This window comes from Garra rufa, chromosome 1, assembly GCF_049309525.1.
Source record: "Garra rufa chromosome 1, GarRuf1.0, whole genome shotgun sequence".
NCBI lineage: Eukaryota > Metazoa > Chordata > Actinopteri > Cypriniformes > Cyprinidae > Garra > Garra rufa.
Genome location: NC_133361.1, coordinates 60,692,914 through 60,717,373, shown reverse-complemented (window position 1 = coordinate 60,717,373; position 24,460 = coordinate 60,692,914). Strand labels below are relative to the sequence as shown.

The 24,460-nt window shown below is 43.4% G+C and overlaps 1 protein-coding gene across 1 annotated transcript in view; it reads left to right on the top strand.

The window, feature by feature from the left end:
- The window catches only part of LOC141337723 (uncharacterized), a 176,882-nt gene that overhangs the window by 6,293 nt on the left and 146,129 nt on the right, over positions 1-24,460 (top strand). The window contains exons 4-5 of the mRNA XM_073843385.1: positions 638-811; positions 7,660-7,833. Of these exons, the coding sequence (XP_073699486.1) occupies positions 638-811; positions 7,660-7,833 (348 nt within the window). The remainder of the gene's footprint in view (positions 1-637; positions 812-7,659; positions 7,834-24,460) is intronic.

Here is a 24,460-nt window from a genome sequence, read left to right as displayed (position 1 = left end):
AATATGAATGCTTTAACTAAGGTTAATAAATATTGCATATTGCATATTTTTACTTTTTTTATTTAAAGAAACCAAACCAATGTATCATTGACATTTTTGACAACAAGAAAAGCAATATATATATATATATATATATATATATATATATATATATATATATATATAAATTATGGCATGCAGTTGCTTCAAACAATGGTATAACGCTATTTAAAACATCAATCAATATAAATTTTAATAATTATAATTAATAATCACAATTACAATTTCAAGGGAATAATCGACAATTATGCTTTTTGCTATAATCGTACAGCCCTAACTTGGATAGATGTCACAGTAGATAAATGAAGACAATCACAACCTCTGTTTTGTTCCAACTTTAAAAATATTTGTAGTGGCACGAAACTAATAAAAGTTTCCACAATAAAGTTCTGTAAGAATAAGAAGAAACTAAATTGTTGAAGCATCACCCATAATGCTCATAAAATATGACTCATACATGACTAAACAAGTCATGTCTTTATTTCCTGATATAGAGCCCAGAGAGTGAATGATCAACCAGCATGATCTTTCCTGGTGAAGTTTTTAATCAAGCATGACGTCAGCACTTCAGCATTTTAACCATTTCTCCCTTTTTTAGATTACCATCCTGTAATCTCACTGATCAGCAGTGTGAAATCGTGGGTTCAGCTCTACAATCATCAAACTCCCCGCTGAGAGAGCTGGACCTGAGTGACAATCACCTGCAGGATTCAGGAGTGAAGCTCCTCTGTGCTGGACTGAAGAGTCCAAACTGTCAACTCAACAAACTGAGGTTTGGCTTTCACATATACTTGTCCAGTATGTTAACCCTCTGAGTTTGGGGAACTCTCCGGAGCATTCCGTTGCAACAGAAAAACTTAAAATGAGTTGTTTTTGGTTGTACAGATAATAGTAAGATATCGTTCAAAAAAATATGCATACTCTCCTGTGTATGGGCTGCATAGCCACAGATCAATCAAAGTGCCTATAATGACTGCTGTACACCATTGAAAGCGCTCTCTTAATTCTGCAATGCAAAGAGTGCAACTAAATTGACATTAGTTAAAAGTCCTATCTAAAGTTTTTAAACAAGAAGCTTAAATGGCAATTTTCCATCAGTCACTGATAATTAATTTACATAAAATTCTTGTCTGCTTCTGACAGGTTACTTCTGACTAGAGATTAGGGTTGGGCGATGTCGACCCATTTGTCATCGTACGATGTCTAATGTGAAACATTGCGAAGGATGATGGCATCGTCGGCAGGGGGCGGGGGTGAGGGATGGTTGTTGTTAAATAATTAATTCATAACGAATTAATGAATTGTTGCCTACCGTTTCCACCAGTGCTTAATTTGAGCCGGATCCTGTTCAGGGACGGAGCCAGACGATGTAAACATTAGGGGCTTAGCCCAAACCTAGGGGGGTCCGGGGGCATGCTCCCCCGTGTAGATTTTTTCCCAATTACGTCAGCTAAATGCACTATTTTTCAGGCTGTTTGAGATAATAGAATGCCTAAAAATCTATACACTATCTGGGAAAATGATGATAGTTAGGGTACTCAGTAAAAAAACAAAAACAAAAAAAAATTCACCCAGTAGAGCCTACAAGAGGAAAGGAAACAAAGTTGAAGTTATTTTAAACAAGTAATAAAAACTCAGTGAGTGTTTTAGCGCAATTTTCTCACGTCATGGGATCACAACACTAAGAGATAGTAAATGTTTTCCTGGATTTTTTTTGTGCGTTCCCGAGATTAGACCTTCCTTAACATAATGCCGAAAACCCTCTAGGTGTCTCTAGGTGGTCTGGTTGAGGAGTAGATAGAAGTACAAGATTGGTGCGCACAGACAGAACAGATATCATGAGTTAACAATCGCAATTTTGTCCGGTGGAAAATTGCTTTGGTTAAGGTTTGCTTTAGTTTGTCTCTTGACTCTTGGAATAATTTAAAGTAATTTTAATGCTGTTTTACAGCAAACAGTTGTACATTGCTGAATCAAAAGCTTGCAGCAGATTAGCTCACACTCTCCATATAACTAATTTGGATAAGCAACATGAAGTGGTCTCTTTCTTTGATTTATTGAATGACATGTACCTATTGCAAAACTGCAGCAAAAAAATCATCTTAAACAATGTAATGCTTCAATATTGAAAGAAAAAAAGACATGAACACTTACCATACCCTCCTCAATAGTGGTGACAATAATTATTCATAATGCAGTGCACAATAGGAGTTTTTACTATGCTGTTACCCAGCATGCATTGCAGCATGAAGCGTTTTGTTGATTGTCACCATTGTTGAGATTCATATGCTGGTTCTTGATGTCTTTTTGTGTATAAATAGTACAGATGCTAAAAAATGTTTTATGCCTTATACAGGTTTTAAATTTATTCACTATAACTGTTATAGTGATGGGATTTATAGCTCTTTGAGGGGATCTGGATCTTGGCGATCTATTCCTTTCAAAGAGCCATTCAAAAGAATGACCCTTTTTAAATATTTAGTCAGTTTTAAGAAGCCAGCTTGGGGGCATCTCAGTTTATCCTGGAAATAATCACTGGGAGGAATGATGAGCGTTATTAACTATTGAATAAATGCTGATGCGGGACAAAATGCCCGATTTCCCAACACGTTGAACTGAGCAATGCCATTGTACCATTTTAATAGGCTACTTTTAAACGCATATAGCTCAGTAATGTCAGCTTTATGTATTTTCTGAGAGAGGGGGTAGGATTTTTGTTTTGATTAAGTTGGGGAGAGACGCACACTTCGATTAGATTGGATAAACACATGCAGCATCTTAATTGTTAAGAAAATGGTCTTCCTAATAAATGTCTCGAATATTTTGATTCCAATGCTTCTCTTTCTTTTTGGAATTATTAGACACATTTCACTATGTCTTTTCAAATACCTAGGTCTGTTTAATTTCCTTAATTATAAAATTTCTAGCACTATTTTTAAACGTTTATTCAAACAATAATATATAAATTATCTCATGTATATGCTTGCTTAAAACCAGGGATTAAAAACTAATTCCAAGTAAAAACGGTATTTTTTCTTTACATTTCCAGAGAGCGCAACGAACGAAATTAAACATTGCTTAATAAATGCAAGGCACTACAATTTCCTAATTCATTTGACACAACTATTATAGCTATACTGCCCTCCAAAGGCAAAGTGCAGTAACTACGCCAACACTGAAACTGAGAAAAATGCCTTTAAAGTTTTTACAACAGCTAGTCAAACATGTTGACACTCTCATTTCTCTGAAACGGGACAAAATTGAACCAGGAGACTTTGCCACAAGACAAAAAAAGTTGTCACAAAGTCCATTTTAAGCCTTAATTCAATTTTGACCAAATGTGTAGTTACTGCGCTTTGCCTTTGGAGGGCAGTATACAATTAATATAGGCTATATAAAATAATATTATTTTGTCATATTCGTGATTCCTGAATTTATATATGAAAACTTCGTTTTGAAGTGCATTCATTATGTTTGTATAAGAAAATTTGTTAACCTAGCCTATTAAGTTGATTTAATATTCTTGATAATTTTTAAAAGTTAAAAATTAAGAAAAAGGGAATTAGCTTGTAGTCTGTATATATATTTAGGGCTATAGGCTAATCTTTTTCTTAAGTTTTATTACACTGTAGATCAAAATAAAATAATTATTGATCATATTTAACATCAGAGAATCACTGACATAATGAGTACTTCGAAAATGAAACTATTTAAATCTGTATAAAGGAAAGACAAAATAAATCACAAAAAGAACAATTTGTATTTTTCTTGTAATCAAGAACATTTCTTTTGACAAGATTACCTAATTAATGCCGAATGATGTTTGACAGTGAACGCATCTCCACCTCAGCCGCATATAATCGCTGCTGTCAGTCGCAAATATTAAACATGCGGGTCAGGAAACGGGTCGGGTACAATATTTTGTTTCTTTTTTTGCGGTCCGAGTTGCGGGCAGGTTAGTTGAAAACGTCGGTCGGGTTCAGGTTGTTTATACATTGACCCACGTAAACATCAAAAACAAAGCCGGCTGCAATGAATTTCTGTGCAAAACAGCTTTTACTACAAACACTTCCACACAAGAACATTGTTATCACACAAGAACTTTTTGATAGAAACAAAAAATATTTAAAGTTTTAAATATATACTGTAATATATATATATATATATATATATATATAACTGTTCTGTCTCGCGGAGGAGCTAATTTGTGTGCATCTGTGTGAAACATGCATAGGAAAAAAAGAACGACAGAAAGAACGGCCGCGTTCAAAAGAATCGGTTCGTTCGCGAACGTCACAACTCTAAACTGTTAGAAGAATGCTAGAGGTGCTTAAACTGCTGTAGTTTTACAGACTTGATAGTGCAAAACCTTAACATAAGAAGAACAGAATTGTGGGTTTGTTCAAATAAGCTCTTGATGACCATCTCACCATAAAAAACAACCATTAGCTGCTCACTGTACAGCTCTGATCTGACCACATTACAACACCACATGCATTGTAACAGAAATAGATCTCACCCAAGAGTCAAGAGCCCAACTAAAGCAAATACTGATCGCCACGATGGTGACATCGTGTTAACCAATAAAACATTAACATCTGATCCACTGTCATTTTTAATAACAGCAGATGTTCGTCACTAATGCACAATCATCATTCAATTAGCCACTTAATTATCTCATTAACTTTAACTCTTTGAGGACTTGTGATTTGCCTTGAGACTTGCTAGTGACTTGAAAGAAATGACTTGGTCCCACCTCTGTCCAGGTGAAAAACTGTGCTAATTAGCAAATCCAGGTGATTGGAACAAAATACTGGGGAGGATTTTTACTCATGGAACCTGGATTTTCCACCTCTGATTATTACATCCAACAACAGAACACCTCAATCACTCAATTAGAGTGTTCCTCTGAACCTGAGTCCACACATTGGCGGTCGTATTTGGACTGTTTCAGCTCAGTGAGGGCGGGTCTAAGGTAAAACGCTCATGTCAATCAACTGTATTTCGTCACAAGGACAAGAAGCTGAGAATGAGCTGATTTTAAAAAGGGGATATTACTTTTAAAGATTAAAAAAATACCACTTTGTGGATTATAATCATTGTAGGGTGGTTGTGTACACAAACTGCCAACACACATTAATGTGCAATCAACATGGAAAAGCTCTCTCTCTGTAACAATGTGGTGTTGTAAAGCAGTGGGATAAGTGCTGTATAGTAAGCAGTAGGTAACTGTGTGTTTTTATGGTAAGAGATTATCATCATGAGCTTGCTTGATTTCACTTTTTTGTCTCTCAACTCTGAAACTACAGCATATAAACAAAGTGTTAATCATATACTGCATGTATTTTAAACACACACAAAGATCAAGAACCAGCATATTAATCTCAACAATGGTGACAATCAACAAAATGCTTCATGTTGCAATGCATACTGGGTAACAATATGTGACCCTGGACCACAAAGCCAGTCATAAGGTTAAATTTTACAAAACTGAGATATATACATCTTATGAAAGCTCAATAAATAAGCTTTCTATTGATGTATGGTTTGTTAGGATAGGACAATATTTGGCCGAGATTCATCTATTTGAAAATCTGAAATCTAAGGGTGCAAAATATCTAAATACTGAGAAAATCACCTTTAAAGTTGTCGAAATTAAGTTCTTAGCAATGCATATTACTAATAAAAAAATTACATTTTGATAGTTTTACAGTAGGAATTTTACAAAAAATCTTCATGGAACATGATCTTTACTTAATTTCCTAATGATTTTTGACATAAAAGAAAAATCAATAATTTTGACCCATACAATGTATTTTTGGCTATTGCTACAAATATACCCCAGCGATTTAAGACTGGTTTTGTGGTCCAGGGTCACATATAGTAAAACTTCCATCACGCATGTATGAATAATTATTGTCACCACTGTTGATGATTGTATGATAAGTGTTCATGTTTGTTTGTTTGTGTTTAGTTCTGTAACAGCAAAATATTAGTCAATAAACCATTGATGATTGATCATGATATTCATTCAAATTATATACAGAAAGTAAACAAAAGTTTGCTGTGAAATAATGTTACAATTTGTTTAAAAGCCAATTACTTTATATTGTTTAAAAAAGGGTCTAAAGACAAATTAAAACAAACCTTGACCACAATTATTGCAGCATATTTTTTTTTCTTGACCATTAAAACATCAACATCTAAACCTCTGTTAATTCTCAATAAGAGATTCTGCAGACATAAAATAAAGTCTGGTTAGTAGTAATGGGTGATGTTGGAGATGTTTAAATCAGACTTAGAATGACTTAGTTCCGTCTCTGACATCCTGGCTGAAAAACTGTGTTAATTAGCAAATCCAGGTGATTGAAACAAAATAATGGGGAGGCCTTTTACTTTCTGAACCTGTGCCCAGTTGCATAAAGCCCCTTGAGTGTAATTTTCCCTCAAGTTCTCCCTTAAATTTCCCTTACACTTAAGGGTGTTGCATAAAATATCTCTTAAATGTTATTTAAGGGTTTCTTTAAGTGAAATGTCATAAACCCTTAGAATTTCTCTTAAGTATCCATTAAAACCCATTAAGTGTTGCATAAAGCCCCTTATCTGTCATTTCCCTAAGTATAACATAAGGTATGGAAAATGTCCCCTGAAGTGTTATACAGCAAGCAGATTTATTGCAAAAGTATTGTACCAGACATGATCAGCAACTTTATATAATAAACAGATAGCGTACAAATCAAAATGTTTAGCGCTTCATAATAAAATGTAATGTCATGCATTAAAGTATCTTGTCTCTTTGCATTTAAATATAGATTTATTAACACTAGTCCCTTAATAAAAACTCTACATGGACAGAAATGGCGAGATCTTTATTTATTGTCCAAAGATGAATGAAAGTGTAATGGGTTTGGAAGGAAATGAGGGTGAGTAAAGATGACAAAATGTTCTGTTTTGAGTAAATTATAGATTTAAGTTCCCGTCTCACCTGATCCTTCTCCTTCCTAGTTTGCTTTCTTTTTAGTTTTACTTATCCATGTTCTTGTTTTCTGTAAAAACTTACACCACTATCTGCATTAACAAATAACGTGTCCATGGCAACAGTAGATTTTTTTAAATGGAAAACCTGGGTCGCTGTTGTAAAACACTTAAAAACAGTTAAAAAACAGTTTTCCTTAACTAAGGGCAGTGTTTAAGTGATTATATGCAACGCCCTTAAGTCATTCCCTTAGCAAAGGGGAAATCATGTCCTAAGTGTCATACTTAAGGGAAAAACTTAAGGTGCTTTATGCAACCGGGCCCTGGATTTTACACCTCTGCCAATAATCCCCCGCAGTCCGAACCATTCTCTGGGTGACTGCTGAGTAGAACTATATACTATATAGAACTATAAATCTGTTCAGGACAACCAGGAGTGAAACTGCTCTCTGATGCACTCAAATATCTGAACAAACTCAAGTTGAACAGAATGTAAGTTAAAAAAATCTGTCTAATGTTTATATTTATGCCTTTGTTTTAAACTGCACTTGATTTTTCATGGTCAAGCTAGTTAACCAAGGATGTCTAGCAATCTGATGTGACACCAGAACACCAGCATGCCTTTTAACCAGTCACATTTTTCAGTTTGGCAGGCTGTTATCTCACTGATCAGCACTGTGAAGTTGTGGCTTCAGCTCTACAATCATCAAATTCCCCCCTGAGAGAGCTGGACCTGAGTCGCAATGACCTGCAAGATTCAGGAGTGAAGCTGCTTTGTGCTGGACTGAAGAGTCCAAACTGTCAACTCAACATACTGAGGTATTAAATGGTGTATTTCATGCACAATGCAGATAATCCTGAGAAACATATAGTACCCTTGTGGATATTTTAAAGTACAGTGTTATGTACAACAGGCGGATATCAGTTATCTAGATGCATAATGTATTTGATGCAGACCAATGTATGCTGATTGGGTGATGATCCAGTCTGCTTGATCAAATCACAGTGATAACATGTTAACACAAGTGTTAAATGGATCATAGTATTCTTTTTCACTTTTTGAATTTTAGTCAGTGTATGGTGCATATTTTTAGGCATAAAAAACATCTACAAAGTTACAAATCTCAAAGTCCACTCTAATAGGAGATATTTACCTTTTAAAAAATCACTTTTCAAGAACAACGGACAACTCATTTGGACTACAGCGTTTGTTTTCCGGATGCTTTGATGTCACCATGCGGTCCATTAGAATATTATTCAAATAAATCCTGCCTATGGAAATTTGAATCGTTGGTGGTTGGGGAGGGACAAGTTGAGGGATTCACCTAAATTTATGATGACTAAAAATGACTAAAGTGGCCTCGGACTGCTCCGGTCGCTGTGTTGGACGTTTAACATGTGCGGTATAGAGGATTAAAACACATGTGGAGCCATGGCTAATGTAAATACAAGCATTGACTAGAGTGACGATCATCGATTGCCACATCGGAGCTGTGCCGTAGACGTGTGTGGTGTGTGGTAAGAGATTTATTCATCATACAGTGTAGAAAAGCTTCACTAGCCTTATGCTGGAGCTGGTTTCAGGCATGTAAATAATTAAATAAATTAGCTAAATAATGATAATATCATGTATCAGTGATCTTGCAGGCTGACAATAGGACCAACACTTCTGTAGCATATTATTTACTCACCCTCCATGCATTCTAGGTGTATATGACTGCCTTCTTTCAGACGAATGCAATCGGAGTTATATTAAAAATGATCCTGGGCACTCCCAAGCTTTAGAACGCCATAGACTGGGGTTTTCTGTCAGTCCAAAACAAGTCCAAGTGCATCAATCCAAAATAAAAAATGCCTCACATGGTTCCGGAGGGCTCAGTAAAAGCCTCCTGTAGTGAACCGATGTGTTTTTGTTTCACTTTAATCTAGCTTGTGCTAACAGTTGTATACTGAACTTGCTGCTTTGGGAAGGGGCGTGGCAGGACTGAAATGCCATCTAAGCTGTTTGCCAATCGCAATGCAGTGGGACTGCTAACCAATCACAACACATTTAGTTTTTTAGAAGGCGGGCCTTCATCTAACCCGGAACTAATCGAGCCACTTATGCTAGGCTGGGAAAAAAACTGTTGTAATAATGTAAATTACAAGAAAAAAAAAAACACCAAGCATGAGAGCATTTTCTAGTGCACCCCCAAAACAAAAAAAAAGTGCATAATAGGACCTCTTTAACAGAGCCACAGAGATGTAGACAAGCATCACAGAAGGCTGCAAAAAGTCATTGATGCTCAGGGAGGAAATTCATGCTTACAGCCTTTTGTCACTTTTAGCAAACATATGACTCTTTCTTAGAGTCTCATGATGCTTTTCTAAAGATGTGCTTTCACTTAAGAACATGCACAGAAAAAAAATATGTTGTTATAGTTTCAAATTAAATCACCAAATTAATGTTTAAATTCCAGAAGTTCTAAGTGGCCATGTATTATGCTTTAATTTTCTATCTTGTTTTCTTGTGATCACGACTTAATTTTCTTGTGAATTATTTATTTATTTTTTACGGTGATTGATTTTTAAAACACTGTGCATCTTGAGTCTACTGTTGCTATAGTAACGAATGCAACTTTGGGGTGCTGGAGACGGTGCGGGTGCACCAGGCACAATCATCAAACATATTTCACAACAAGCTGGCGCCACGATCTTGACCGCATCATCACTGTCTGTACTGAGTGTTTTTATCAAATATTTACATTTATTCAAATATGACTGGATGTGGTGGACTGTCATGATTTGGATTAATGCAGGACACTAACGATTGATGCGTATGAATGGGGAAATGGTATACGCAAAGTTGCCTGATAAAGAAGTGGTATACCTCCACTATACCACTATTCAGTGGTATATTCATATATTCAGTAATTTAGATTTTTTTTTTTTTACAGAGTATTCATTTTGTTTGTGTAATTAACATGATTCAATGGTCTAACATCAGAGCATTCAACACCAAAAGCACAGTTGGAGCACCTTCAGAAGAATGTAGAGAACTATATCTTCTACACGTTTACATAGCCTATATAAATCACGTTTCTTATCTATTTAAATATAATATTATAATATATTTATTAACAATAAAGATTAAAAATAAGGACAAAGATGCATATTACAAATATGTGGTTACAGCGCATTCTACATAAGCACAACACAATTAACCATTGTGTACTCTAAAGATGCACAAGTAAGATACAGGAATGCTACTGCAGTAGTAAAACGAGTCGTGCTGCAGCAAAAACGTAACGATAACACATACACTTTCACGCAAAAATAATCATTTTTATTCAAGCATTTAACATTTATAAATTACTTACATGTCAGTAATGAACTGCACTAATTATAGCAATCATAGAGAGGTCCTTACTCTGTCCAAAACATGAACTGTAGGGTGGATATACAGTATACGTGTGCAATCAGTTATCATCATAATCAGAGATCACAAGAAAATTAACTTGTGATCACGAGAAAACAAGAAGAAAAAATAACAATACATGGCCACTTATTATTATTACAATTAATATTTTAAATATTATATTGTATGTTTTAAAATGTTTTTTAATGGAATCTCTTTACTAAGTACTATGAAGGCAACACAGCAAAAGCCCAGTGTTAAATGAACTCTGCCGGGAGTTTATTTGAGTCCATACTCAAGAGCAGGGGTGCTCAATCCTGTTCCTGGAGATCTACCATCCTGCAAAGTTCTGCTCCAACCCTCATTGAACAGACCTGAACCAGCTAATTAATCTCATAGGCACGCGTACATGTGTAGTTTTGTGCATGTTCATTTTGTAGTTATCCCCGCTTCACAAGCACTTCTAATTAAAAATAATATTAGTCAATTTAACAATATTCTTAATTTACTTTGATCATATATGCCTACATAAACCATGAAAAGTTTATTTACAGATTAATTCATTGATACCTTGTTTATGTAAAATGACATTTTATTTTATTTTTTATTTTTTATTTCTAATGGTTTTCGTAGCACAAATTGATTAATTTTAATCTTAATTTTAATCTCTCAATGAATCACTTAATTACCTCATTAACTTTAACACTGCTTCACTGTTAATTTTAACACTCTTTAGTATGGACTCAAATAAATTCCCAGAAGAGTTATTTAACACTGAGCTTTTTACTGTGTAGTATCACCAATACCGGCACTGCCACTGATGCCTCTATTAAAGGGGTCAAGACATGTTTTTTTCTTATTTTAATGTTAATTAAGGCCTCCTTGATATTGCATGTCTATGTTTTGAAAACATTATCCATATCAGTTGTAATTTACAGACAAAGCATTAAAATAATTTACTTGCTCTAATGCTGTATCTATATACAATTTTCCTTAAATTAGAAATAACATCTACAATAAATAAAATAAAAATAGGCTAATCAATCAGTCATTTTTTTCCAGAGATAATACGTTAAACATTTTCTGTAATTAACATGTTTAAATGCTCTAACAACAAAGCATTCAACACTGCAAACTCCCATCTCGTTTATTCTCTTACGTAGAAACATAAATGATGTAATTATTTTTTTTCCCGAATACGGTACACAGCAAAATCCCCGGTGTTAATTTAACACTCCAAGTGTAAATTGTGGACTCATATATACACTGGCTTCGGTGTAAGTTAACGAGTAAAGTTAATGAGATAATTAGGTGATTAACAAAGTGATGATTGATCATTATTTAAGACACCTGATGTTAATAAGCAGAATCCCCAAAGGAGAAAAACAACATTTTTAAGCAACAATTATAGTGGTCAATGTTTGCATTAGTTAGGCTCTTGACCTGTAAATCTTCAGTATTAGGTCTTATTTGTCTGCCATAACTAAGTTATAACAGCCAGACAAGCCAAGAAAAAAAGTCATCAGGTGGCATTGACTGTGCTTGACATAATCATAATATAGTGACTTAAGTAATTGATAAAGAATTTCTTTACAGACTACAAGAAACTGTGAACAAAAGAGCAATCAGTTTTGGCATAATCAGATAGATGATGAAAAAGGAGTTAATTTTAAATTAGACACACAGACATGAAGAATCAGCGTGAGAATCACAACAACGGTGACCATCAAAAAGCGTGTTGTAGCCAATCAGAACTCATCCATGAGTCCCATCATGCATTGCGGCATGAATACATTATGAGAGTTCAGAGTTGATCTGTTTATCTGAATATGCCGTCACCATTGTTGAGATTCATGGGCTGGTTCTTCATGTCTATGTGTGCCTTTATGAAGCTCTTTTTAAAACAGGTTGTAAAAAAATATTTCCAAAAAGTATAGAAAGTGCTGGATCTTCTGTGGATTGTCAAGGCTATTACAATATGCAAAAAAACAAACAAAAAACTAACAGATTCAGTGTTGCCAACTTGGCGACTTTGTTGCTAGATTTAGGGACTTTTCCGACCCCCTTAGCAACTTTTTTTTTTTTTTCAAAAAAGCGCCAAACGACAGATCTAGCGACTTCTTGGACAAACCTTATTTAGTTTATGAGACTCTCTGTTACTGCCGCGAAGTCGTGCTTTCCCAGCACACGCGCTCTCCGTCTCTCTCTATCTGCGTCTTTCTGTTCAGTGAGCGGCAGAGGAGCAGCATTTTCAGATAAAAAAAAGATTTTCTGATGCTTCTAACTCTATTTTACATGCAAGTATAGCCGAAATCACAGCACAGCCATTGTTTTAATCGTATGTGTATTTGATTTCATTAGACAATGTCGTTATTATGAATCAAGATTATTATCTTCGAGAGCTGGTTATGTAGTTCTAATGGGCCGCGTTTCAGTCACTATTTTATATTTACCCCATTGTCTGACAAAAGTAAGAGTAAAATATATTAAAGTCAGCCTGAAATCAAAATTAAAGTTTTTTGTCTTTTAGTATGAATATATTATCCTTAAGATTATCTATAAGCTAGTGTGCTTCAAAACAACGACAAAATTCGAGTTTACAAGATATGGGTATTCAAAACTTACAGTCTTGTCACTTCCGCCAATATGAATCAACGATTTGGATGATATCACCGTGCACTTCAGTTTCTCATCAAACGTTCTGTCCTATCAAATGCTCTCTAGAGTCCGTATTGTCCCGCCCCCTACACAGAGACGCAATACACGGAGCAGATCATATGCGCTCATATGTGCAATCCACATGTATTAAACTACACAGCCTCAACATGATTATGAGTTTCATAATAAATCTGTGGGGTAATTTAATAGTCTGTGGCTGTCATAAGCTACAAATGCGGCTTTACCGAGCTTAACGGCTCTGGCACGAAGAGATATAAATGAAACGCTTTTGGCTATTCAAAATAAGTGGGCGGGGCTGGGCAATATGTTTTTGTTTCACTTAAAAGCACGTCACCACATAGAATAACGCTGCGTGTTTCAAGGCACTTCAGTGGACCTTTAATATATCTATGAAATATAGGAATGAATTTTATTGAATTTGGATGCATTAAATAGCAGTACGTGAGCACAGAGACGCAAGACAATACGACGACGTCATGAATATGCTAATGAGCGTATGACGTCATTTAGCTGCTTTACACTGAAGCCAGTGTATATATGAGTCCACAATTAACACTAGGAGTGTTAAATTAACGTACTCGGTTACTTTTGTAACCTCGGTTCCCTGAGATACGGGAACGAGTACTGCGTCGTAAGACGCTTATGGGGAAAAGCTCCTTTTCTCCTGAGACTGAAGCATTTCAATAACGCAGTGTAACTGCAAGGCCATTGGTTCGTGCAGTGTTAAAGAAACGAACCAATGGCTCGGCAGCGGAGATGCACAAACCTATAGCGATGATTCGCGCCCGATTGCGCCAAAAGGGGCGGAGCATCTGGCTATATAAGCGAGCATTTCGCCATAGGAACTCAGGTACTTCGACTGAAGCGACGACTGAGTCGTGCAGCTACCTAGCACGGCCAGCAACGCAGTACTCGTTCCCGTATCTCAGGGAACCGAGGTTACGAAAGTAACCGAGTACGTTCCCTTTCGATACTTTCACTCGTACTGCGTCGTAAGACGCTTATGGGGAACCAGTACAATCCCGCCGTTGCTAAGGTAGAGGAACGACTGACATGACCCTAGCACTAAAGGACTAATAAGGGCCAATTTGTTCCATCAGATAGCCTGATAAACGTCCGTTCCAAGGAATAAGTACAACTTGGAGCTCCAAAAGAGGCCAAGGTGCACCATACATAACATACTGGTAACAGATATACCACTATGCAGAAAGGACCCGAGTCTGTAAAACTGGGACGTCCAGATTATAGAATCTAGCAAATGTGGACGGTGAGGCCCAGCCTAACTGATGCTAATGCCAATAGCAGGGCAGTCTTCAACGTCAGGGGGCGAAGGCCTATGGACTGAAGCGGTTCAAAGGGAGGGTCTCTCAAGGCCCTCAACACTGTGGGTAAGTCCCAAGACGGAACTGTGACGGGGCGAAGAGGATTAAGCCGCCTTGACCCCTTTAAAAAACGAACGACCAAGTCGTTCCTTCCCACAGATTGACCATTTATGAAGTCATGGAATACCGCTATAGCTGCAACATAGACCTTGAGCGTAGAAGGGGACCTCCCCTTATCCAACAGCTCTTGCAAGAAGGACAATATCACTGATATGTCACATGAAATTGGGTCTGCACCACGGGTGGAACACCAGGTGGAAAAGACAGACCACTTGAGATCGTAGAGCCGCCTCGTAGAGGGTGCTCTAGCTTGTGAAATAGTACTCAAAACCGACTCAGGGAGACTTAAAGGCTCCCGTCTAGAGCCCATACGTGCAGCGCCCACATTTCCGGTTGGGGGTGCCATATCATTCTGTTCGCCTGTGTTAAGAGATCTCGTCTCAGTGGCACGGGCCATGGTGCTTTCGAAAGCAACCGGGGAAGATCTGGAAACCAATGCTGGTTCTGCCAGAATGGGGCCACTAACAGGACTTTGAGTTTCTGTTCCCGTACTCGTCTGATGACCTGTGGTAACAGAGCGATCGGAGGGAACGCGTATAACAGGAGATTGGGCCATTCTTGGGTCAATGCGTCCTGTTCCTTCGAAAAATAAATTGGGCAGTGATGATTGTCTTTTGAGGCGAAAAGATCTACTCGCGCCTTGCCAAAGACAGCCCATATTTGCTGAACCGTATGAGGGTGAAGCATCCATTCGTCTGAGGAGACGTTGCTCCGAGACAACATGTCTGCTCCTTGGTTCAGTTTGCCTGGCACATGCGTCGCTCTCAGAGAGCGGAAGTGCAGCTGAGCCCATTTCAGAAGACGTTCTACCATCATAAATAGACGTCTCGACGAGAGACCCCCCTGGTGATTTATGAAGGACACCACTGTCATGCTGTCCGAACGGACTAAGACATGGTGTCCTTTCAGGACAGGTAGAAGGGTGTGAAGGCCTAAACACACTGCTAGCATTTCCAAGCAGTTGATGTGAAGGCGACTCTCTGCTTTCGACCATAGGCCGAAAGCAGGCTGGCCATCGCACAGCGCCCCCCAACCTAAGTTGGAGGCATCTGTCGAGACTGCCTTCCTTCTGACTACCAAGTCCAGGGGAACGCCCTGTTCCATCCATTGAGAGCACTTCCAAGGAGCCAGGGCTTCTACGCAGGCCCGATCTACCTTGATGCGTTGGCGTCCTAAACGCCAGGCTTGAGGAGGAACTTTTGGCTTCAGCCAGAACTGCAGGGGGCGCATTTGAAGCAGACCCAACTGAAGTACTGGAGATGCTGAGGCCATAAGGCCGAGCATCTTCTGAAAAATCTTGAGTGGGCGAAGGGCTCCGATTTTGAAGGAGGCCGCGAGCCTGCGGATGGCCTGGGCTCTCTGCGGCGCAACTGCTGCCTTCATTTGAGATGAGTCGAAAACTGCTCCCAGGAACGCAATGCGTTGGCTGGGAGACAGCACGCTCTTGGCGAAATTGACCTTGAGTCCTAGGCACTCTAAGTGGCTGAGGATTAAGGATCTGTGGTGTATTAGCTCGTTCTCTGACTGGGCTAGAATGAGCCAGTCGTCTAGATAGTTCAGGACGCGAATTCCCATCTGCCTCAGAGGGGAAAGCGCTGCGTCCATGCACTTTGTAAACGTGCGAGGAGCTAACGACAGTCCGAACGGAAGGACTGTATATTGATATGCCACTCCCTCGAAGGCGAATCTCAAGAATTGCCTGTGGTGGGGGGCAATCTGAATATGGAAGTATGCATCCTTCAGATCCAGTGAACAAAACCAGTCCCCTTTGCATATCTGCGAGAGGATCTGTTTTAGTGTGAGCATTCTGAACGGCCGTCTCATGAGGGCGCGATTCAGCTGTCTGAGATCGAGGATGGGTCGCAGACCGCCATCCTTCTTTGGAACGAGGAAGTAACGGCTGTAGAAACCTGACTCGCTCTGTGTTGGGGGGACCGTTTCCACGGCGCCCTTGGCCAACAGATTCTTTACCTCTAAGCGCAAGACGTCTGCGTCTTTGCTGCGAACTGAGGTGGTGATCACACCGTGAAAGCGAGGAGGTCTTCGAGCGAACTGGAGTACATAACCTCGTTCTATTATACCCAAAACCCACTTTGACACTCCGGGGATGGCTTGCCACGCCTCGGATCGTGTCGCAAGGGGCTGAAATGGTTCGCACAGCTGTATGCTGTCTGGAAGCATTGGAAGAGGAAATTTGCTCTTTTCTTGAAAATGTTTGTTTTTTATTTTTTCCGCTATCACAGCGGTTTGCTGTAAGGGCGCTGATACAAAGGGCCCGTGAGTTACAGCTAAATTGTTTACAAACATGCGTCCCTTTACACTCAGAACAGAACGGGGTGTAAAAGGGTTCAAAAGAGGCACTTTGGGGGCTGGTCCGGCTGCTGCGAGACTTGACCCCTCCCTCTTCCTGCTTCTGGGATCAGGAAGACGCTGGCGGCGCCTGGTCCAACACCACTCTTGGCCGAGGTCCCTGGCGCTTAGGGAAGGGGAAGCGCTTGGCCGAGCGTGACCGCGGACGGAGCTCCATCTGAGGAGCTGGTTGCGCAGCATGGGGGCGTGGCTTTTGCAGGCTGCTGAGTCGGCGCCGGCTTGGGGCGACTAGGAGCCGCTGCAGAGCTAGAGCGTTTAGGCAGGAAGTGTCGCATGGCTTGGGACGACTTCTGTGCTGCAGTGAAGCGCTCCGCGAAACCTTCCACAGCTGGACCAAATAGGCCGGTCGGCGAGATGGGGGAGTCAAGGAAAGCGACCTTGTCCGCGTCTTTGATCTCCGTCAAATTGAGCCATAAGTGGCGCTCCAGCACCACCAAACTGGCCATCGATCGCCCGATTGCCTGAGCCATCATCTTAGTGGCGTGTAACGCCAAGTCCGTAGCGCTGCGGATTTCTCTGAGCGGAGAATCATCCAGGCCCAACTAGTCCAATAGCGGTGGGCGGGCAAAGGTGCGCAGCTACAGACTCGTCCAGCGGGGGCAGCTTATCGTAGCCTTTTTCCTCGGCGCCGTCAACCGTAGTGAGGGCTGCAGAAGAGGAAGTATGAAGGCGGGCGGAGTATGGAGCACGCCAGGACTTGGAAATTTCGTCGTTGACTTCGGGGAAGAATGGTGAAGCTCGCTGACGAGGGGCCTGGCGGCGCCCGGGCAGAAACCATTCGTCCAACCGGCTCCTAGAGGGTTCCTCGGGAGGAGACCATTGAAGTTCCAGCTCCTCGACAGCTTTAGATAAGATGCGGAACAGTTCGGCATCCATACCGGCGCTGGCGGCGCTGGGTTGCGCAGAAGGCAAGGGGGCGGGGTCGTGAGAAGAGCCCGACAACTCCTCCGCGTCAGATGCGGCCAATGACATGCTGTCATCCTCGCATTCACTTCCTCCGAAGGAGACCAGATCGCTCGCAGCCGCGGAGGGACGCTGGTCAGGATGAAGGAAGAGAACTGGCGATTCCTCTCCATGGGGTGAAGGCGAGGCACGCGGGGTCTGAGCCGGCTTGAGCTCGCCTGTCACCGCTCTCTGAGCTCTCTTGCCCCGCTGCTTCTTCCTAGCAGGCTCTTGCGAGGAAGGAAGCGGGAGGGCGCGAGGAGCGGCATCGCTCTCTGAAAAGAAAGCTAGCCGCGAGCGGAGGGAAGTGAGACTCATATTCCCACAATGGGAACACTCCGTCTCAGTGAGTGCAGACTCGGCGTGGGCGTGAACCAGACACGAGATGCACTCAGCGTGAGAGTCATCGGCGTGCAGAGGGGCTCTGCACGAGCGACAATAACGCTGTGGCATTTGAAACAACGCCGTAGAAATTTGCTCTTTGAAATGTGCTCTTATAGTGTCGCTGGATAGCAGCAGGGAATCAGCTCTGGAGCGTCAATCCGCCGAGCAGTGAAGATCCGCTGCGAGGCTCGTCAACGGCGAAGAAGAGGCTTTCTTGAGAGAAGTCTGCGTAGTCAGTCTCTGCGAAGATATGAAGTCGTCGCTGAAGAAGAAGGATCTGAGTTCCTATGGCGAAATGCTCGCTTAAATAGCCAGATGCTCCGCCCATTTTGGCGCGATCGGGCGCGAATCATCGCCATAGGTTTGTGCATCTCCGCTGCCGAGCCATTGGTTCGTTTCTTTAACACTGCACGAACCAATGGCCATGCAGTTACACTGCCTTATTGAAATGCTTCAGTCTCAGGAGAAAAGGAGCTTTTCCCCATAAGCGTCTTACGACGCAGTACGAGTGAAAGTATCGAAAGGGAACACCGGGGATTTTGCTTTGTATCCACTTGTTAAGTTTGATGTCACACATCACTGCTTCAAACTCACTCTTGTACCACTAGAAAACAACAAACAGTGCTAATTTACATGCATTTACATGAAGTAATACTACCAAAAAATATATATTGATAACCTTTATCTCCATACTAAAATCCTAGATGGCAGATAACCAGATTACAAATATGTCATAATAGCGTGGTCTTCATAAACACAATATAATCCCTGCTTATTAACTAACAATGTACTTCAGATGCACAAATAAAGATATAGGTGCAAACAGAATACTATACAGTGACGTGAACATTGTTTTTTAAATGTTTAGTAGATCACAACAAACGCTATTGCAGTAGTGAAACTGTGATGAGTCGTGCAACAGTAAGAACATAACAATAACAGATACACTTTGAAGCAAAATAATCATATTTATTCAAGCATTTAACATGTGTAAGTTTATTAATTGTTAATTCAATTATAGCGATCATGAAGAAGGTCCTTACTCTGTCCCAAACATGTACAATAAGGTGGATACCCAGATCATACAACATAGTGTCAGCCCAGATCCGGCCCACATCTGGCACGTGCAATGATGATCTGGCCCACATGTTGCGTACAATGTTTGCACTTGAATGGACTGCTCCTGTTTGCTACATCTGGTCCAAAAGCAGACCATAGCAATGCGTCCTGAAACGCTGTGGGGAACGCCATTGGCGGGCCGCACTCTGAGTCATGTCTAACGTCCAATGAGAAACGGGAGTGACGTCACCAGCGCAGTGACGTCATCGACCAGGAAGTATAAAAGCACGTGCGTTTGAAGCTGGCGTCAGCTTTTGTCATTCAGCGAGAGCGCTCTGTGTTATTGTCTGTCTGATTTGCATTCTGCTGTTTTTCAGTGCCAATTGCACTACTTTTATTTGAGCAGAAATGCCAGGGGGAAAACGTTCTTTTAAGAACGAACGTTATAAGGCGGTTCAGCAGCCACATAGACGGTGTGTCCCTCCCTGCCAACGCTTCATTGTTGGTGGGGATATACACGATCTATGTGTGGTCTGCTTGGGAGCGGAGCACGCTAAGTCAGCCCTTGAGGGGGCTGGCTGCCCGCAGTGCGAGCGGATGCCGCTGCGGTTGCTCCGTTCCCGGAAAGCCCTCTTTGAGAAGGGGGCTTTCACTAGCGTTCCCCGCGGGTCTGGCCCCGCTTCCGCCGAGGCGGAGCGGCAGCTGCACTCGTGGGGTTCGCAGCTAGATCTGCTGGAGGGAGTTGAGACGGGTGATCCCCTATCTCTCTCCTCACCCAGCGGATCGTATGACCTCCTCTTGAATGAGGAAGCCCGCACTGCGGTTCCTTCCCTCCGAGAGGAGGAGTCAATGCTTCTCCTGTCTTCCTCCGAGGAGGTTGACATAGAGAGCATTGACTTCCCACAACTGCTCCCCCGTTCACCCCAGTATGAGGAGCTGGTGGAGGTGCTGACGAGCGCGGTGGCCAAGCTCAACATCACCTGGTCACCCGCTCCAGATCCAGAGCCCCAGGCGAGCAGGCTTGATGAGCGCTTCCTGCGGGCTAAATCAGCACCTCCCAAACGGAGCCTTCCCTTTTTCCCCGACCTCCATAAAGAGATCGCGAGGTCGTGGGATAGGCCGTATTCCTCATGTCTCTACTCCCCCGCCTCAGATTACTACGGTAATGTCCCCCTTGCCCACCAAGCCATTAAAAGTAACATCAGGCTTGATGGGCAAGGCTTATGCGGCAGCAGGTCAGGCTGGTGCATGTTTACACACCATGTCTGTGCTCCAGGCGTACCAAGCCGACCTGCTGAAGGAGCTTAGTGACGGCGAGGAGGTGAGCGTGTCAGAGATGCGCAGGACCGCTGATCTGGCGCTCCGGGCCACCAAGGAGACCGCCCGCGCTGTTGGGCGCTCTATGGCAGCCTTGGTGGCCGCGGAGAGGCATCTCTGGCTGACCCTGTCCGACATGAAAGAGAAGGACAGGGTCACGCTCCTGGACGCCCCCCTGCACCCCTCCGGCCTCTTTGGTGACTCTGTTGACACAGTTGTCAACAGGCACCAGGAGGCCCGTAGGCAGGCAGCGGCGTTCCAGCGTTACCTCCCTCGCCGCACTTTCTCCTCTGGGGCTGCTGGACGGGAGCAGCCCCAGCCGCACTCCAGCTCCTCACACAGGGAGACCCAGAAAAGGAGCGTTGCTACCCGTGCCCCTCCGGCGCGGCCTAGAGGGCGGGCTAAGGAACGCTCCAAGCCGGGGCCCTCGAAGACTAGGTCCGACCTGAGGGTCGTCCTACAGTCTAAGAGGGGCGCGGCTAAACGGCCCTGATGGTCGTGGCCCAAGGCCAATGAGGGCAGCCCCTCTCGAAGAGTCAGGTGCCTCACCGCCTCTGAGGAGTATGGTGACCACCTCTCTTCGGGGCCCTCAGGAGATTCGTCAGCTAACCCTGCCGGTGTTACAGGGCGCGGCAGTCTCCCGCGAACATCATTCCCTGGTCCTTCCGCCCGGAAACGTAGCGGAACCAGAGGGTTCGCCACCCCCACGGGGGTCTCTAGAGTGCTCACTTCAGGTGCATCCTGCCAGTTCGCTGCTACAGGTCACCAAGTTAGCTCCTCTAACAGATCCAGAGACCAGTCTCGAGAGGCTGGTTCCCTTAGTAGAATTTCTGGCAGCGTGGAAACTACTGCCAAATATTTCTATGTGGGTCCTGCGTACTGTAGAGAAAGGTTATTCCATTCAATTCGGCGCCAGGCCGCCACCTTTCAGCGGGGTATTTCCTACTCTGGTAGGCCCCGAGCAGGCTCTGGTATTGGAACAGGAAGTGAATACTCTCCTGAGGAAGGAGGCCATCGAGGTGGTCCCTCCTCAACACAGAGAAGCCGGGTTCTACAGCCGGTACTTCATTGTTCCCAAGAAGGATGGGGGCTTGCGGCCCATTTTAGATCTCAGACAGCTAAACCTCTCAGTAAGGAAACTGAAGTTCAAAATGTTGACTGTCAGTTAGGTTGTGTCTCAAATCAGGTCAGAGGACTGGTTTGTCACGATAGATCTGAAAGACGCATACTTTCACGTCTCCATCCTTCCTCAACACCGGAAGTTTCTCAGGTTCGCTTTCAGGGGCAAAGCTTACCAATACAGAGTTCTTCCGTTCGGCCTAGCGCTCTCTCCCCGAACTTTTACGAAGTGTGTGGATGCTGCTCTGGCTCCATTACGACTCCAGGGCATCCGCATACTCAACTACATAGACGACTGGCTCATTCTATCCAGTTCAGAACAGTTAGCGGCTCAACATCGAGATGTTGTTCTTGCTCACATGGAAAAGCTGGGGTTGAGACTCAACGCCAAGAAAAGTGTGCTGTCTCCATTACAGAGAACCACTTATCTAGGTGTAATCTGGGATTCGACCACGATGCAGGCACGATTGTCACCTGCTCGGATAGAGTCGATCCTTACTGCAGTAAATGCGGTCAAGCTAGGCCTGCTACTCACTGTCAAACAGTTCCAAGTACTGTTAGGTCTTATGGCAGCTGCATCCAACGTGATACCTCTTGGACTGCTGCACATGAGACCACTGCAGTGGTGGCTCAAAACCAAAGGGTTTTCCCCGAGGGGGAACCCATTCCGCAAGATCAAGGTCACGCGGCGCTGCCTACGTGCCTTAGTCATGTGGAAAAAGCCCTGGTTCCTGTTACAAGGTCCAGCGCTGGGAGCTCCTTGCCGCCGCGTCACGCTAGCGACAGATGCATCCCTCACCGGGTGGGGAGCGGTCATGAGTGGCCGCTCCGCCCAAGGCCTATGGAACGACCAGCATCACTCCTGGCACATAAATTGCCTAGAAATGCTGGCAGTGTTCCTGGCCCTGAAGCATTTCCTTCCAGACCTGAGAAACCATCACGTGCTGGTCCGCACAGACAACACGGCGGTGGTCTACTATATAAACCACCAGGGAGGTCTGCGTTCACTCCCCTTATACAAGCTGGCGTGCCAGATCATCCTGTGGTCACAAGGGAAGCTTCTCTCATTGAGAGCAGTTCACATTTCTGGACGTCTCAATGTGGGAGCAGACGTCCTGTCGAGGCAGGGGCTGAGGCCAGGGGAATGGATGCTTCACCCCCAGGTGGTGAAGCAGATATGGAGAGTCTTTGGTCAAGCCCAGGTGGACCTCTTTGCGACTCAGGAGACATCGCAATGTCCCCTTTGGTACTCTCTAGTTCCTCCAGCTCCTCTCGGACTGGATGCCATGGTACAGACGTGGCCGAGGCTTCGTCTGTACGCCTTTCCCCCGATCGCTCTGCTCCCGGGAGTTCTGGAAAGAGTGCGCCGGTACGGAGTAGTTGCCCCGTACTGGCCGGCCCGAGTATGGTTCTCGGATATAATCGCCCTCCTCGACGGCTCTCCTTGGGAGATTCCTGTCAGGAGCGACCTTCTTTCTCAGGCTGGGGGCGCAATATGCCACCCCCACCCAGAGAAGTGGAAGTTATGGGTGTGGCCCCTGAGGGGGCGCAACTCATAGAAGCTGGTCTCTCAACCGAGGTTGTTGAGACCATCCTTCAATCCAGAGCTCCCTCTACGAGGAAACTTTATGGTCTAAAGTGGAACCTGTTTGCGCCATGGTGTCATGAACGCCACTCAAACCCAGTCCACTGCCCGATTGGTACAGTGCTGGAGTTCCTGCAAACTCGTTTGTCCGCTGGGTTAGCTCACTCCACCCTGAAGGTGTATGTGGCGGCTATATCGGCTTACCACGCCCCTCAGGGCGGCCTTTCAGTGGGCAGAAACCCCCTGGTCTCACGTTTCCTCCGCGGTGCACTCAGGCTGAGGCCTCGTGCAAGACCGAGAGTCCCTACGTGGGATTTGGCTGTGGTGCTGGAAGCGCTGTGTAAGCCCCCCTTCGAGCCTCTGGAGGAGGCCTCCGATCGGATGCTTACCCTGAAAACAGCACTGCTGTTGGCGCTAACATCTCTTAAGAGAGTCGGTGACCTGCAGGCCCTTTCAGTGGCCCCTTCCTATATTGACTTTGCCCCAGGGTTGGCCAAAGCATTCCTTTACCCAAGAGCTGGGTACACACCCAAGGTCCCATCAGTAACACCACAGCCAATAACGCTGCTAGCGTTTTATCCTCCTCAATTCGTGGAGCACGACCAGAGGAAGTATAACTTAATGTGTCCAGTAAGAGCACTAGACACTTATGTCCACAGAACTGCCCTGTGGCGTAAATCAGAGCAATTGTTTGTCTGTTACGGCCCCCCTAAGAGGGGGTGCCCGGCTTCCAAGCCTACTATCAGTAAGTGGATCGTTGATGCCATCTCTACTGCATACGAGTCCTCTGGTCTACCATCCCCGATGGGAGTCAAGGCTCACTCAACTCGAGGCGTCGCAGCCTCCAAAGCTCTGATGGCAGGTGTCCCGATCAAGGACATCTGCAGTGCGGCAGGTTGGTCCTCACCTCTTACGTTCGTCAGATTCTACGAACTAGACCTCAGAGCCACTCCGGGCTCAGTCATCTTTCAGCCCTAGCACAAAGGCTAGGCTCAAGAGGTCAAAAGGGCGCTTTCCTTCGAGTAAGGAAAAGAGTTTTTACCCCTTGTTGTTCTGGCGAGATCCCCAGACAAAGGCGTATGGCTCTCCTCTATATTCCTTCCAGCCTCGTGTGCCCGAGGGCCGAGGCCTGTATTCCTCGTGTCTGGTGGT